General features: G+C 43.8%; 2 protein-coding genes across 3 annotated transcripts; one reads left to right on the top strand and one right to left on the bottom strand.

Annotated features, from left to right (window-relative positions):
* Positions 1-2,415: 2,415 nt before the first annotated feature.
* On the bottom strand, positions 2,416-5,979 carry SNRPD3 (small nuclear ribonucleoprotein D3 polypeptide). 2 transcript variants are annotated; one of them, XM_088175882.1, is made up of 4 exons: positions 5,840-5,979; positions 5,192-5,341; positions 4,403-4,595; positions 2,416-3,562 (listed from the first exon to the last, which is right to left on the bottom strand). In XM_088175882.1, exons 2-4 carry the CDS (start codon positions 5,315-5,317, stop codon positions 3,501-3,503), a joined length of 381 nt encoding a protein of 126 aa, XP_088032008.1. In that variant the 5' UTR covers positions 5,318-5,341; positions 5,840-5,979; the 3' UTR covers positions 2,416-3,500. The 2 variants fall into 2 exon arrangements, with proteins under 2 accessions (XP_088032008.1, XP_088032009.1); XM_088175883.1 differs by having other exon boundaries at positions 5,833-5,971.
* On the top strand, positions 5,858-15,272 carry GUCD1 (guanylyl cyclase domain containing 1). Its single transcript, XM_014894710.2, has 6 exons — positions 5,858-6,245; positions 7,814-7,898; positions 9,347-9,512; positions 10,225-10,316; positions 11,866-12,107; positions 12,585-15,272. The coding sequence occupies exons 1-6, from the start codon at positions 5,867-5,869 to the stop codon at positions 12,674-12,676; spliced, it is 1,056 nt and encodes a 351-aa protein (XP_014750196.2). The 5' UTR covers positions 5,858-5,866; the 3' UTR covers positions 12,677-15,272.
* Positions 15,273-15,730: the final 458 nt, after the last annotated feature.

The following is a 15,730-nucleotide window of genomic DNA, read 5'->3' as shown; positions in this document are numbered from 1 at the left end:
ATCTGAATTAAGTGGCATAAACCCACCCCAAACCTACTACTCATACTGCACACTAATGTCAGCCTCCACAATGAGTTAAATAACCCCACACCCTGCTCTGTGAGGAACAGTTACCATGAGCAGGGAAGGCTGGCACTTCCTTTTTCATCACCTCCAAAATACTCTTGACTCTATCAAGAGCTCTTATTCCAGGTCTAGGCAACAACAGGACACCTGAAGCAGAGAAAGCACAGCTTGGCCTGGAAAATACTTGCAGACTGGCAATGCTTTGGCTACTTCAGGCACCAGCACACTGCAGTCAGCTGGTGGCTCTCCTGTCTGCAGGTGTGAGCAGGTGGAGAAGTCTCCTCTCACTTGCAGAGTTATCTGCACACACTGACCCATCAGCATTTCTTCAAGGCTGCTCCATGACCATGCTTTTAAAGTGGTATATCTGCATTTCCTTCCAAAAAATCACTGAAGGCAGAAGGGTCCCATAAAGTTTTATCTAATGTTAGAAGGGGAAGACCAAGTCTGTCTGAAATCACTTTGGCTGCAATAAGGTGCAAGTCCAGATCTAAATTTTTGCTTCTGTCAGGATGGAAATATCAAGGGCCCCTGGGAAAACTCTTTCCCCGCTTTTGACCCTTCCCTGAGAAAGAAACAATTGGCACTTTCTTGTGGACCTCAGAATCCCACCCATTGCTACTTTACCAAACCATTACTCCACTGGGACCTCAGTCTTCCACCCTTGCTCACATTTTACTGGTAAAGGAAATAGGACACATCTATTTTACAGGAAAGCTCACTGTAAAGCTCAAGTAGCAATGAGATACAGACTGGACAGTTATCCTGACTATCAGCACCAGAAATTCACATTTACCACTCCATTCTGCTCTTCTGGAAGTTTTCTGAAGAACATTGAAAAATGAATTAAAGAAAAGTACAACTTTAGGATCAAATAGAAGTTAGACTCACCTGGAGAAAACTGCACATGAATGAGATGAAAATACCTGGTGAGTGAGGAAAGATCCTACAGTTCTATGCAATTTTTTTCAAGTGATACTTTCTCTAACTCTTCTCTGATGTTTTGCCCTGTTTCCATACTGGAGCACAAGTGTGGTTTTGACCCTTGAAGACTGGGTGAATTTCTACCTCTCCACACACTATTTTGCACAGCTACAGTACTCTGTCCCATGAGCACTCCCAAGGCACCTACACTGTGTTTAACAAAGGGACAAGTTTAGAGAAAGGCTTTAGGCCAGTGCTTGTCTCTCTGTCAAAAGCAGGAAACAGTGGAGAGCCCTGAGCCCACTGAAGAGCCTGAGATTTACAAGCCCACACAGTGTGATGGCAAAGAATGAAAAGAAATGCTGCAATCTGTGATTAAAAAATGATAAATAAGTGCAGATGTTAAAAACAGCTGCATCTCTCCTTCCATCCCAGGAAAATAGATTGCTTAAGATACTGAACTGAGGAATCTACATTATCTAAGTGCATTTGCCCAATTAGCCAAGTACCAGGCAAACACAGCATCAATTAACAGCTGGAATAACCCAGCCATGTAGGAAGCCAGCACTCTGGGAACACTGAAGAAGAAAGAAAACAAGGTGAGTATTTTCATGTTAATTTATAATAGCCCTTCAGTTAATGGACTTTATAGCAGAAGTCACATTTCTTGCATTTTTCTTTTCCAGAGGGTTCTGGTTTCTTGAGCTTCATTCTCTTCCCAACAGAGCCATCTAGTGGGTGAGACCTCGTCTGTGCGAGGGAAATTTTGATTTCTCACACTCTAAGTATACATACATCACAGGAAGGCTCTGGAAAACAGCCTGTAACAAACTAGCATTCCAGTTACTCCACTCAGAAATTGCTAAGTGATGTTTGTCTTGGCTGGGACTTTCCTACCGGCGTGAAACTTCAACATTTTTAATCCTAAATTCACAGTATCTTTCTGAACAGTTCACCCTAGATTCAGCCTCAATCTGAAGCCATAGTGCAAATCTTTGTGTTTCTGCAAAAATGCAGTATCTTCTTCAAAACCGATATGCATTAGAGATGTACTTCAAACTTCTTAAAGCAGATACAGGGTTTGTTCAGTCAAACCTCCTGAGGAGGGTTAGTTTCTCCAAAATTCCTGCTTGTCCCCCACCCTCAGTGCTGCTGAATGCCACATGCACTGCTCCTGAGAACAGCAGCTTGGTATTGCTCAAGGAGGAGGAACAGGGACTTTAAAAGAGGTGAGCCAGTCACCATCAGTGGAAATGGTCCCTGTTTGTGAGGACTGCCATCTTTTGGACACATTCCTTGGGAGGGGTGTAAGATGACACTACAATTTAAGCTCAATTATCCCTTAAACACTTTTGAAAGAGGTTTCCATTGCAAATATTTAGGATCACTACTACCCAGAAGAACATGCAGCAGGGTTTTCCTTAGTGATGTGAGACCAAATACAGCTTTATTTACACACAATTCAACAAGTTAATACATTAGTTCAACTTTCCTGTCTGTGCACAAGGGAGAGTCTTCACAGCATCCCAGTACAAAAGCAAGAGCAGCTCTTCTGTGTGTGTGCAGATTGGTAATTGTATGCAAGTACTGATGAGGTACAGAAGGGTTACACTGAAATGTTTCAACCATTTAAGGCAGTAAAAACACCCACACTACACTTCAAGCAAAATAAACTGAAGCTACAACTGTATTTAGCTTCCTGCAGATCAGCTGATCTGTACACAACTGTGTATAGAGAATAAGATCAAAAGCTGAAGTTGATTTTGCTCAAAATATCAGCCTTTGTATTGACTTGTATTTAATGGGTAACAATTTATAAGACTTTCCTCATATACCTGCACTGCCTCTCAAATCCATAAAGCATTTCAAATTTATCCTGGAAAATGCCTATTTTATGCTGTTGTCTTTTCCCAGACACAGGGAAAAACTGCTAAGAAAGTCAGAATAGATTTTTTCACTGCAAATATAGATTCAGGCTATCAAAGTTGTGTGCTCCTAATGAAAAATTCTCCCCATATTTAAAGAGAAAAATAAGAAATACAAGAATAAATGTTCAGTATACAGATCTGAAGATGGACCTCTATTGTAGGTCCATATAAAGGAAAAGAACACAGTGCTCTGCTTCTCAGGAAGCTGCCTCTGTTTTGCTATATTTTCCATAAATGCAGCTGTTAATAATACTTTATAGTGTATGACTTAATTTTTCATTAAGAACTCGTTCTAAAGAGAATAAATGACAGCAGGACTAAACAAGAAAAAGGAAACATAATGATCTTTCAAAACCAATGCATCACACAAAATGGTCAAAACTAGATATAATAAAGTCCACTATTTTCCAAAGCTGGCTTGAGTTTGAAATCAGCCTACAGTGTATTTGCCCAAGAATTGCCCTGTCAGGTAAAAGCAGACGAGTTTTTGTCAGAAACATTTATTAAACAAAACTGATACCAATGCACATATAGTCAAGTTAACACCCCTAATAAAAAAAAGCAATTTGGCCAAGACCAAAATTATCTTCGCTTCTGGAAGATGTTGCCACGGCCCATACCACGGCCTCTTCCTCTTGCAGCCACTGAAGAAAGAAAACATCAGGGATAACATGAATTTGACACATATCTGCACATTTATCTCAACAACTGACAAGCAAAACATCAACAACACTCAAGGTCTCTCGCTCAGAAGCAAGGAAAAGCTCAGAAAGTGATGTGAGAGCAAGCAGCTTTCTGTGAGAAGAACCAGAACCTCACGGTCCCAGTCTGGCTCCTCAGAACAACTGCAGCAAATATTCATATATCTCATATTCCTTCTGACACACAAATCTGTGTCACCCAAGAGATTTGAAATCCCACACTTCTGCAAGGTTTTGCAACATTATTCAGTAAGTTACTCCCCCACATAAATGTTGCTGCACACTGAAGTTAACCAGGGACTTTGTGGCACATGATTGTTACTCAGCTACCTAATAACTAGACTGATCCCCTGAGAGAGGCACAAGTGAGAGTGAACTACAGAAAAGCCAATAATTACAGCTTCCCAGTAGCTTAAGTACCATTTTTATAACTAAAGTCGTTTTCCTACAAAAACTTAACAGAACACCTGAATCCTTCCCCAAGTATTCCAAACAGCTGGTGGCCACAACTGCAGGGAAAGAGAAGTTTAACAGAAAGGCTCTTTTTAACAAGACTACTCACTAAATTACAAAGTTATTACTCTAAATTGCTGTAGTACCAATATTACATGTTCAGGTAATTGGGACAATTTGAGTCTTGACTCTCACTGTAAGACAAAACATACAGGAAAACACTGTATGAACCAGTAACCTTTTCACTTCTTACTGCTTAATCTCCTCAGTGACAAAGATGAGTTTTCCAATTCTACAGAAAAATAGGGGCCATGAACAAATTGTACATACCTTGAGCTTTGAGAATAGCTGCTTTCCCTCGCCCAGCTCCAGAACCCTGGTTTTTATTCTTCATGCTCTTTAGCATAGGAGCATTCTTCAACATATCTGGTAAGATGAGAAACCGTATCTTGCTGCCCCTGATGTACACCTGCTCGAGCTGTGCCACCCGGCCATCTCTGTATGTCACTGTTATGTTGGACATCTGGAAGGTAAAAATCAGTCGGTGCTCAGCCAGGCCTCAGCTGGGACACGAGGCATCACGACCATTTAAACACATCCCATGCCTGCTGCCCACGACTTCTGCTTTCTGCCCAGTTTATAAATTAGCTTTATCAGCATCATTATTTTTGTTTTCTTGTATGTAAATAGTTTTAATAAAGCTGTTCTAGTACTATTAGGAAAGCATTCAGATTTCAATGGTCACTTGCCTGAAGTCAAAATTAGGCCCTCTTGGAATGACTGAACTAACGTGCATTAACAAAGCTTCAGTTTCCTAAATTGAGGTATTTTTATTTTTACACTCAGTGGCTTTAAATAAAGAATTTTAGAAAAACACTCTTCAGAGGACAGAATTTTAGAATCTCTGATCCTACTGACAGAGATGCTCAATCCTACTCTGAAACTGGAAATAAGCTCTGGCCTCTTTGGAGGACTCTATATTGCTGAATCCACCACGATAAAAAGCAGCAGCACAGTTTTCTTTATCCCAGAACTAAAAGCAACAGTCTTTTAATCAAATTTTCAGCCTTCCCAGGCCCAGATCCAACCTTCCCTCCATTCTTGTGAAGCAAAAGATACCTGACAATTCATGTTGTCTTCAGCTTCGATAAGTTTGCCTCGATAAACTTCTCCTGTGTTGGTCTCACAGGTCACGATGTGGCCCTCGGCCTCGTGCAGGACCTTGATGGGCACTCCAATGGACATGGCTGCAGTGCTGTGGCTCTACACCTGAGGCACAAGGAAAACAAAAGCTTTTATTACAAAGGAAGATGTACAATAAGCTCCAACTACACAGTCCAGCATCCTTTCCAGTAGCGTAAAACGCCAATTTCCTCACATTTAAACACACCATGCGCTTTGACTATGAATCAATAACACTTCTCTACAAACGTGCCCATGGAGAGACTTGAAATATCAACAGCCAGTCCTTTCCAGGTCTCTTGTAGGAAATTTGCTTTTAAGGACCACATAACAAACCACCCTCACCTCCACGGGAAGAGCCCCAAGTACATCCCATGGCGGCACGGCCCCTGTGGGCAGCACGGCCGCGCTCGGGGACCGCAGGGCCGAGCACCGTGAAGGGGCCGGGGCTCCCCAAGCCCTCCCGCCCCCGCCGCTCCGAGCGGCCCCTCCGGGATGCGGCACCGCTCGGGCCGTCCCCACAGCGCCCGGGGAGCGAGCGAGCCCCAGAGGGGACGGGGCCCGGGGCCGGCACTCACCGCTCACCGCCCGCCGTGCCCGCGCTCTCCGCTAATGGCCTCCGCCGCCTCCCGCCCTGCTCCGCGCGCCGGAACCGGAACGCGGCGCTGGGGGCGGCGCGGCCTCGTCCCGTCCGCTCCCGCCGGGGCCAGCCCGGCAGCCCCGCGGTGCCCCGGGCAGGGCTGCGCGGCCCCCGCCCGCCGTGTCGTGTCATGTCCCTGCCCCTGCCCACCCGCACGGCCCGCCGCTCCCCCCGCCGCCACGGCGCGGGGCAAGCGCTCCGGGGCCCGGCCCCCCTCAGCCCCCGCCTCCGGGAGGAGCCAACGCCGGGCCCCGGGGCCGCGCCGCCGGCTCGGCGGGGCCGGCGCTGAACGGGCGGCAGGTGCCGCCACCGCCATGAAGAGCCCCCGGGAGGCCGGCGAGCCGCCGCCAGGTCAGTGCTCGGGCCGACGGGGTCTCGGCGGGCAGGGGGCGGCGGGGAGGCGGAGCCCGCCCCGCGGAACGGGCCGGGGAGGGGGCCCGGCTGGCGGCGGGGAGCGGGCGGCTCCTGCGGGCCCCGGAGGAGCTCCCGGCGGCCTCTCGGTGCCCCCGAGCCGCGGTGCTGCGGGTCTGGCCCGCAGCAGAGATGTGCGATCGCCGGCTCGGTCGGTAAGGTCGTGGCGGTGGGGAGCTGGCAAAGCGCAGAGAGGCTCGCAAGGTGATTTACAGGCACGGCATAGACGGGCTGGTGTCTCGTCTCGGGACAGCGACAGCCATTGCTGAAGAGCTCTAGGTGTGTTGGGAGACAGGTGACTGGAAACTGGACGGCCAAGAAAACTTGTTCTTGCTCTCTGAAGCTTTCACGTAGAAAACGTACTCCTTAGTTAATGTGGGACTTGGTAGAGGCCCTGGCTGTTTACAAAAAGGGAACAGATTCATAACATGCCAAGAAAAAATGATGATAAAATATTTGAGAAGTCCTGGTCTGAGGACAAGTGGGAATTTTTTTAATGATATTTGAGAGCATCTTTAACTAGACGAATTTAAAAGACTGAATATATCAACTGGTATGCCAGTCTTTAAAGCCATGATTAAATGGGGACACAACTAGGAAAAATATAATATTTGAAAAGTTCTACAAGTAATATTACACCAAAACTAGACAAGTCCACATGATGTCAAATGCATTTTTATTCCTATCATAAAATACGGAAGACCTTGTTAAAACTTCCAAAGGCCTTTTCTAGATCAAAGGTTACTGAGAAAAGCCCTTAGTGATTAACTCACTTTGGTTAATGCTGAAGTAGCAATGACAGGCACGACTCTTCAAGTCCTGCTGGTGGTGAGGGTGTTCTTCAAACTGAAACTACCACATTGCTGACTCCACAAAAAAATAAAAACTAGATGGAGTTTGTATTTTGGGCCTTTTTGGCAGAGATTATTAATTTTCCCTCTCGACTGAGGTTTTGATGGAATTAATACAAAAGTACAACTGGTGCCACTTGTGAGTTTTAACTTGTGAGTTTTGTTTTTTCATTCCTGAGAAAAAAGACATCTAAATCTGTGGGGCTTCTAAGAGATTCCTGCCCAGAGATCTTGGTATGTTTTCTCCCAGTTTGGTTTAACCCCTCTTGTGGCACAGAAGTACAGTCAGACACAGGAGAAAGATGAGTACCTGTGTCTTACCTGCTCTTATCCAGGAGACACAGCTTCAATTGAGTGGAGATGTACATCACACACACACAAAAAAATATATAGAAAAAGAAACTTCCCAAGGGAAAAGGGGATGGAAAGCCAGTGATCTAGGTATGGAACAATAAAGGAGTATGGGATTAAACCAAATGCCTACCTGTACAGAAACACTAAACGCACGTTCCCCTAAGAAACACACAAAACCACCTGCCAGTCAGACAAAAACACGTTCCTAAGTTTCAGTGGCTGTAGTACTGAGGACAGGCTGACTTTTAGTGGCATGGAAAAACATTCCTGTGTGGCTTGACATTGTTTGTATTCTGCTCACAGTTGACTGCATCCAGCTGAAAGTGCCAGTGATTCAGCAGCTGTACCACTGGGACTGCGGGCTGGCCTGCTCCAGGATGGTGCTTCAGTAAGTGGCTCTCTTAGAGTAGGAAATCCCATTCCATGGGGAGGGGTAGCAGGAAGCAAATCCCAGGGAGGTGTGTTGAAGCAGCCATGAGTTCAGTTTTAGGAGAGCAGCACTTTTTGAGTTACCCTTGGACTGTGACTGCTGCTTGGGCCTGGCCCAGCTCTCCAGCAGGAGCAAGGGAAAATAGAAATGGAAGTGAACTTCAGCTCCTTTTGAATAATTGACTCATTAGACAGATGCAGAATACCTAATCAGCTCCATGAACTTGCAGGCTGGCATATATAAGCTCATAGGAAGTGTTGCCTCTGTCCTGCTGTTACAATTCAGAAGTGATAGTTAGCTGTGACTCACCTGATTCCTTTCTGTATTTTCAAGTAATGGGTAGGTGTATCCCCGTTTATGAGTGTGTGCTGTACCTGTACTGCCTCTGTCCTGCTGAGCCCCAACCTGTGGGATGAGTGTTTGTGTTCCAAGAGTAGTTTCAGCTTCAATATTGTGTTACCCTTTGGGTTTATTTTTTTTGTTTAGTTTTGGTTTTACCTTTTTTTGAACTAGTAGCTGTCCTGCTGAACTCCTCTTTCCTTCCACAGAGGAACATGAGCTTAGGTGCAGGAGAAATACCTATTTAGATGTCCACTTAGTAGATATGAAGCAGAAGATTTTCATTTCTCTCCATCCCTTCTGCCAAGACGTTAGTCCGTGTTCTGGTAATTTCCCATCTTGACTACTGTAACCTCTATTCCCTTTACCTCTTTGCCACTCCAGTTTGCCCAAAACTCAGCTTTCAAGATTAATCTTCTCACCCTGCTGATCTGACCTTGTTTGCCCTGCATCCTCAATTCTAGTTGCTTTTTATTTTTCATTGTTTACTTCCATTTGTTTCCTTACTTTCAGAACTCCCTGTAACTACCTTGCCCCACCCTCTTTGCAACCTGTCCCAAGCTTCCTCCTGACTTCATCTCCCCCTTTCTTCCTTTTGTGTCATCAGTGCCTAAGACAAGCTTCCTTTGAATAATTACTGAATTACTTTACGGCTCCTCCTTTTGAAATCCATCTATTGTGTGAAGGAAGTTTTAGTCTTTAACTCTTCTTTCTGTGTTGGCTCTAATACACTTGTACATCACACTGTAAACCCTTCAGGACAGAGTTCTATACCAGCTTGACTCTGGTACAGCACCTGTACATTTCTAGCACTCTAAACCAGCCAAGGCACCACACATTTCCAATTTTAAAAAGTCAGCAGTAAATCCAATTAAATATTCCCTACTCCCTTCCCTTAAATTTCTGTCTTCTTTGTGGGTTGGTTTGTTTTTTTTTCTTTCCTTATTTCTTAGTCAAGCCCATTGTTTCAGTTTTCATGTGCTGTGGTGTAGAGGCTTGGCTAGAGCATGCATTTTGCTTCTCCTAAGACCTGTGCTTCCCTTCCCCTGCCTTTCTTGATACCATAGGTACCTGAATCATTTGGACAATGATGAGTTTCAGAAAGCCATCCAGGAACTCCAGTTAACAAAGAGTATCTGGACTATTGACCTGGCCTACTTAATGCGGCACTTCGGAGTGAGGCATAAATTTTGCACCCAGACACTCGGAGTGGACAAGGGCTACAAAAATCAGGTCAGTATTCTCATCTACAGGGGCAGAGCAAGCAGCTTCAAAAGCCTTGAGTGTCATGCTATAAAAGCTCTGTTTTTTTACTGGCAGTCAACCATGGTTAATTTGACCTACTGCCAAAACTGGCACAGATCTGTTCCAAAGGCAATATGATCCTGTGTTGATTCCATTTTTTGAATTTTAAAAAAGTTTGCATGTAGTGTTCATGAAAGGTTCCAACCTATTTGACAGCCTTGGAGACTGAAGCCCTGTATTTATCTACAGAACAGGTACAGCCTGGGCAGCAGCAGTGTTTAGCTTCCACACTTTCCCCACCACCGTGCCTCAGCCTTGACCTGGAAGATCCACCTCTAGAGGTGAGAGGGGAACTCAGCCTCCCACCCACCGAGAGCTTGGCCTCTCCAGGACTGCCATCAAGGGGCCAAGGAGGGCCTGTAGCAGCAGTGACTTCACTGCAAGCTCCGGCCCAGTTTCCCCTGGGAAACCAGACAAGCTTCTCTCATGTAGGCAGCTGAACAGCCACTGGATAGAAACTGCAACAGTAACTGACCAGGAGCAAATTTAATTTGTAACCCAGGGCAGAAATTCTTGTAATGTTTTCCAGTGAACTAAGGGAGCAAGATCTCCAATTTATGCAGGCCCTTGCTAGCAGACTTAGTGGTGGATTACCCAAGGTAAACACCATTCCAGTTCAGAACTTCTGTTATTTCCCCAGTCATTTTACAGGAAGCACTTTGACACAGAAGAGAATCGAGTGAATCAGCTCTTTGCACAAGCCAAAGACTGCAAGGTGCTGGTGGAGAAATGGTAAGCTCACTGTTTTCTTTCTCTTTGGATATTCTGTGGGCCCCTGCTTTCCTTGGAGGCTAAGCTAAACTGCTGAAACAGAATGAAATCAAGCCCTAAGCCTTTTTTTGCCAATTAGTGTGTATTATATGTCTCAAAAAAACCCATGCACATCAAGAGCTAATAATGAAGTTTGAATAAAAATTAGTCATGATGCACAATAAGTGATATGAAAATGCTGACAGGAGCTGTGTTTTGAATTTGGTTATCCATTACACTTAGGCAGTAGGGAGTGCCTACAGCACTCTAATTTGCCACTGTTAGAATTAAGGAGAATGCTGTGTGGGCACAGAACTCATTGTTCCCAGAGCTATGCAAACATGGATCTCTGTTCCCAGACAAGCATGCAAAGTATAAGTTAGTATAGGAGCTTTTGCCAAGGGGACCATGAAAGGACTGCAAACCCAGAAGAAATGGAAAAACTGCATAATTTTCATAATCAGCAGAGAAATTCTACTGGGGAATGACTAAGCATCCAACTTGAGCTGCATCCCTTTTTATAGGGAAGCTGGATTTGGGTGCCTGTTGTCGAAGTAGGGTAAATGATATGGGGTAAGCAAAGAAGAGAGGATATGAGGCAGCCACAATAGCATTTGAATGCTGGAGTGTAACTTATATTTAGCAGAATCAAGTGTCCTTTCGAACACGTGTGGAGTCACCATCACTTTAATTACAGCTGTGACAGGACAGAAAGGACACTCAGTCCCTCTTGCTTTTGCAATCTTAAGATTGTGGCCTTGATCAGGGCAGGGACAGAGGCCATATCTACCTGTGCAGTACTGAGGCTGAGGCATCAGAGTTGGGAAGTGACACTGGGAAGGATTAAATAAAAAGCACATGAGTTCAGTCAGGTGGTGCACACAGCACAGACATCTGGAACAGATCCAAGTGATGAGTTTCTCACACATATGGAACACACCATCTGCCTTGGTGAAGGACAGCATTTAACAGATGAGGTTATAGGTTATGTTTGGTGGATCCTTACTCTCTGCAGAAATAAAACCTCAAGAGTATTAGGTGATTCAAAATTGCAACTGAGAGAAACACAGTCCTGCGTGACACAGGCAGATTTAGGCACATCTTAATTTGGTTAGTGGTTACACAGTATTTCACCACTCAGTCGATAAAGATTTGGTGTTTCAGAGATAAGCTTTTCTAACAGCAACAGTGAACACTTGACTTAAAATTTTCCCACAACAGAAGTCCCTCAAGTTACTGAGTGAATTGCCAGCTCCTTCACTCTTTGGGGCATCTCGTATGTCATCTCAGAATGTGTTACTGCAGAATCCAGAGCCGTTGCCCTGCACATCAGTAGCAGCAATGAAATGAAAAGGTCTTGAATGCTACAGGTTCTGTCAGGCTTTGTCCACAGCAAAGCAGGGTTTAACAGCAGAGTTGTTCCTGTGATATCAAAGTGTATCTATAGAAGTGCCAGCTGCACTGTCCAGCATCAGGCACTTCCTTTACACCAGCCTCTTTCAATAAGCAATGCCTGGTTTTTTCCTTGCAGCACAGTGACTGTTCAAGACATCCAGAACCACCTGTCCCAGGGTCACATAGCCATTGTCCTTGTGAATGCAGTCCTGCTACTGTGTGATCTCTGCTCAAGTCCTGTCAAATACTGCTGCTTCCTTCCCATTGGACAGAAGTGCTTCTGCAGGAGCCCTGACTACCAGGGCCATTTCATTGTGTTATGTGGCTACAACAAAGCCTCAGGGAGTATCTACTACAACAACCCTGCCTATGCTGACCGTGAGTAGCCTGTCTCTTTCAGAGGGATTCTCAGCCAGTGCATTACTAACGAGTCTGACACAGAGCCACAGCTGGACCTCCCCTCACAGTGCACAGGCATTTCAACGTTCACTACCCGATTTGTCAAAAGGGGTTTTGCCACATTAATTACATCAGTGCTGCATTTTGTGGTGTGATTTAGTTGAAGCATTCAGATAGGCATTCTAGCAATTGCCTTGTTTGGCTTTCAGAGGGGTTAGAGATGCTGAAATGTCTATGTGCAGAATTGAACTGAAGGGCCAATTTGGTACACATTTGCAGCATTACTTCAGTGAGCTCTTTAGGGGTGAAAAATCTACCTGAGTAAAGCTGTAACCTAGGCTGCTGGGTGTAGCCTCTATACTAGTTTGTTTTGGGGATGCTGTTACATCCAGTGTAAGAACCTTTCACCTGCAAATCCTTCTCAATTTTTTGTAACATTTCGTTCCTCCTTCCCAGGAACATGCTGCACCAGCATCAGTAACTTTGAGGAAGCCAGGACAAGTTATGGCACTGATGAAGATATTCTGTTCATCTACACAGACAGCTGACACTCACTGAGGACACTCCTGCTCCCTCCTGCACAGCCTGCACGGCAGCTGGCTGCTCGTCTCAGGACTCCCCTGCACACACCTCGCTCCTGCCCTGCAGTGGGACCTTCAACTAGGGAGGCTTTATAGACATTGACAGGACTATACTGCAATGCTGTCTTTACCTTTTTTTTTTTTTCCTGATGATGTATCTGATTTTGCAACGTCTGTCTGTTTTTCTTGGGTTTTTTTTCCCCTAATTTTCAACATTGCACATTTGACAGCCGTTCTAAAATACAGCCCCAGAGCTTGTTCACTTTCAGCTTATTTTCAAATCAAACACATAAGAAAAAAGCACCAAATTTATGAACTTTAACACTTGGTAATGTTTGCATAGGTTTAGGTAAACAAAGAAAAAAAAACTAGAAAATAACCGTTTCTCTCTCTGTCAAAGCATCAAGGGCTGCTCTTCATCCAAAATCTATGGGTTTGAAGTTCAGCAGAGTATTATAAAAGGAAAAAATGTTAACTTAAACTACTTCTAAATAACAAAAAAATGCCTTGCTGGCTTATCAGTATTGTCTGCAATGTAGAAAATGTCCCATGTACCAAATTCACAGAGATTTAGCATTTATGCAGCTGCAATATTGGACATGTTCCCTTGCACAACAAACTCAATCTCTTCTGGCTAAATCCTCCTGGATGACTGCTCAGAGCTCCAGATTGCTCCAAAACTTTAAGTGGAAAGATTTTATTTGCACTTGGAAGTCTTTATTGCTCTCTGCAAAAAGCTCTGAATGTTATGCCACCCACATGTGCCAGTTTCTGCAGAATCCATTCTAAATATGAATGTTCTAGATATTTAAACTTACTAAGCAAATGCAGAAAATTATCATCCACACTAATGGTATATATTCTGTGTGTAAAGTGTAAATATCTGACAGCATCTACTGCATTGTACTTAAAATGCTGAATGATAATTTGAGCCAAATTTTGCTGTTGGTATTACTTCAGTGACCTTCTAAGAAGAGCTAAAATCAAGTAAGAAAAAAGGAAATACAAACATCTCTGCTACAAGTAAGAAAGCAGGAACTTAGATTTTTCTAGCTCTTTTACTACAACTATATTTGGATTAAGTTGTTGCTGTATTGAGACATTAAGTGAAATTGGTAGTAGCCCATTCATAATGCTCTCCTCTGTTACCTGAGGAGCACTCTGAAGTGTATAAAAAAGCCACTTTCATCCTAATTTCCTGTATGTCACAGTCTTCAGTCCTGCCTATATGAAAGTGAGTAGGAAAATCCGCACTGATGTAAAATTAGGAAAATTTGCCATTAACACAGAGATCCCACGTCTCTGGCATGGTTTTAGGAAAAGAACTGTTCAAGTTATGGAACTATGTGAAATCACAGTGGAAGGATATTGTTACTTACTGGTGGATATAATAAATAGGAATCTACTTTCAGCATAGAAAATGTTTATCTTGGTAAAAAAAACTTTCTTTTATCAGTTGTTGACTAACTGAAAAATATACAGTGTTGACTAAGTACATAGGAGAATCAGGAGTGCTCCTTTGTACAAAGGCAAAAAATAGTAACAGACACCTAAAATGCAGTAACCCTTAAAAAATTCCAAACAGAAGTGCACAACAGGAAATTTTGTGTGTCAAATTTTGCTTATCATTGGTGAAGTTTAAATACATTCTGGCACTGATGGTAACAGGTAGGATGTGATTTGTGTAGAACTGGTCCATCAGTGCCAGCAGCAGATCCCTCCAGAAGAAAGGTACAAAACCTGTTGTGGATAATGCCTTTCAACTCCTCCAAAGTAAGGAACCAGAAGACTCCTGATCTGGGAACTTTTATGTCCATGGCCAAAATTGTGATGTTTGATTTTGAGAAAGTGTATTAGCTCTGTTAATAATTAACAGGTATGGAAGCTGCAGGCTGTTAGTAAAGCACTTCCTTAACCCATGCATTTTCAGGTAGGTAGTTCATTCAATCCTGTTAAACTGCCACAGGATTTATCTTAGAGCAGGCTTGATTAGTTTAATAAAAACAATTCTTACAAAGGCTTGTAATTGACATTTAGCATCTACTGTTTCCCTTACCAGAAGTGAATCGTGGGCGTATAGAAAACATGAACTTAAGGGCAAGCTTAGTGTTCACATGTAACAATATTGACTGGGAGGTGCTTGGTACCCAGGCTTTAAATGCTTCAACAGCAGTGAAAGATAAATAAAGCTGTCTAAGCTAGTGCAGACAAAAGGAGAGGTCACTATTGCAACAGCTGCCAAATGGAAGATGGCTATGAGAGATGAAAACACAAGGAAGAAGCAAAAGCCAAGTGAAAAGACTGAGAATATGACACAAATTCAGCTGAAAAAGCAGCTCACTGCAAAAGCATCCAGAACATCTGCATTTTCTGAAACTTTGTTTCCTATTACAAGATTGTCTATCAAAACTCTCACTCTGAAAATGTTCTGTTGCTTTGTTTCTGTCAGGATGTCAATAGCAGAGGAAGGGGATTTTACATGCAGGGATTTTATACATAAATATATTTTTATTTGTAATTAAGCCATTCTCAATAAAGGTTAAACTCACAAATAACCCTGTAACATAATGTAGCAAGTGCATTTATTAACAAGTGTATTAGGAAGCGAGTTCAAGTATTTATTACAGCTATAAATTCATAGTTGCTGGGCTGTAAATTGTACTCAGTCTGCATTGCCTGAACACCTACTGTCATCACCCAAATCATATGAAGCAAAATTTCAGAATACAGTACTGCATAAGAATAGCAAATGTATCATTGCTACCTTTATTCCACAGCTGGTTTGTGTGCTCTGCAGCCAGCACCCATCCTACTGGAGTGCACCCTGAAGGAGTTTTCCTTACCCATCCTGATCCTTCTGTTCACAGTGAAAAGCATTCAGCTGCCCCAGCCTTGCCTGTGCACTGGCCAGGTTCTCTATTTCTGCTTCCCATAAGGGCTCTGAGCTTTGGAAGACACCAAAGCACCTCTCTGAGCATAACTTCTCACCTTGAAGGGGCCCAGCAAAGACTGCTCCAGCTG

Source organism: Sturnus vulgaris, chromosome 19, assembly GCF_052056855.1.
Source record: "Sturnus vulgaris isolate bStuVul1 chromosome 19, bStuVul1.hap1, whole genome shotgun sequence".
NCBI classification, from domain to species: Eukaryota; Metazoa; Chordata; class Aves; order Passeriformes; family Sturnidae; genus Sturnus; species Sturnus vulgaris.
Note: the sequence above shows the minus strand (reverse complement) of the source record. Positions and strands in the feature narration are given on the sequence as shown.

Bases quoted from the DNA above. Each gene is read 5' to 3' on its own strand.
- SNRPD3 (XM_088175882.1), bottom strand. From the start codon at position 5,317: ATGTCCATTGGAGTGCCCATCAAGGTCCTGCACGAGGCCGAGGGCCAC. The intron at 4,596-5,191 runs GTATCTTTTGCT...TTTACCTTCCAG, and splicing joins AAGACAACATGAATTGTCAG to ATGTCCAACATAACAGTGAC. The intron at 3,563-4,402 runs GTATGTACAATT...TTCTTTCTTCAG, and splicing joins AGCTATTCTCAAAGCTCAAG to TGGCTGCAAGAGGAAGAGGC.
- GUCD1 (XM_014894710.2), top strand. From the start codon at position 5,867: ATGGCCTCCGCCGCCTCCCGCCCTGCTCCGCGCGCCGGAACCGGAACG. The intron at 7,899-9,346 runs GTAAGTGGCTCT...TTGATACCATAG, and splicing joins TGCTCCAGGATGGTGCTTCA to GTACCTGAATCATTTGGACA. The intron at 12,108-12,584 runs GTGAGTAGCCTG...CCTCCTTCCCAG, and splicing joins CAACCCTGCCTATGCTGACC to GAACATGCTGCACCAGCATC.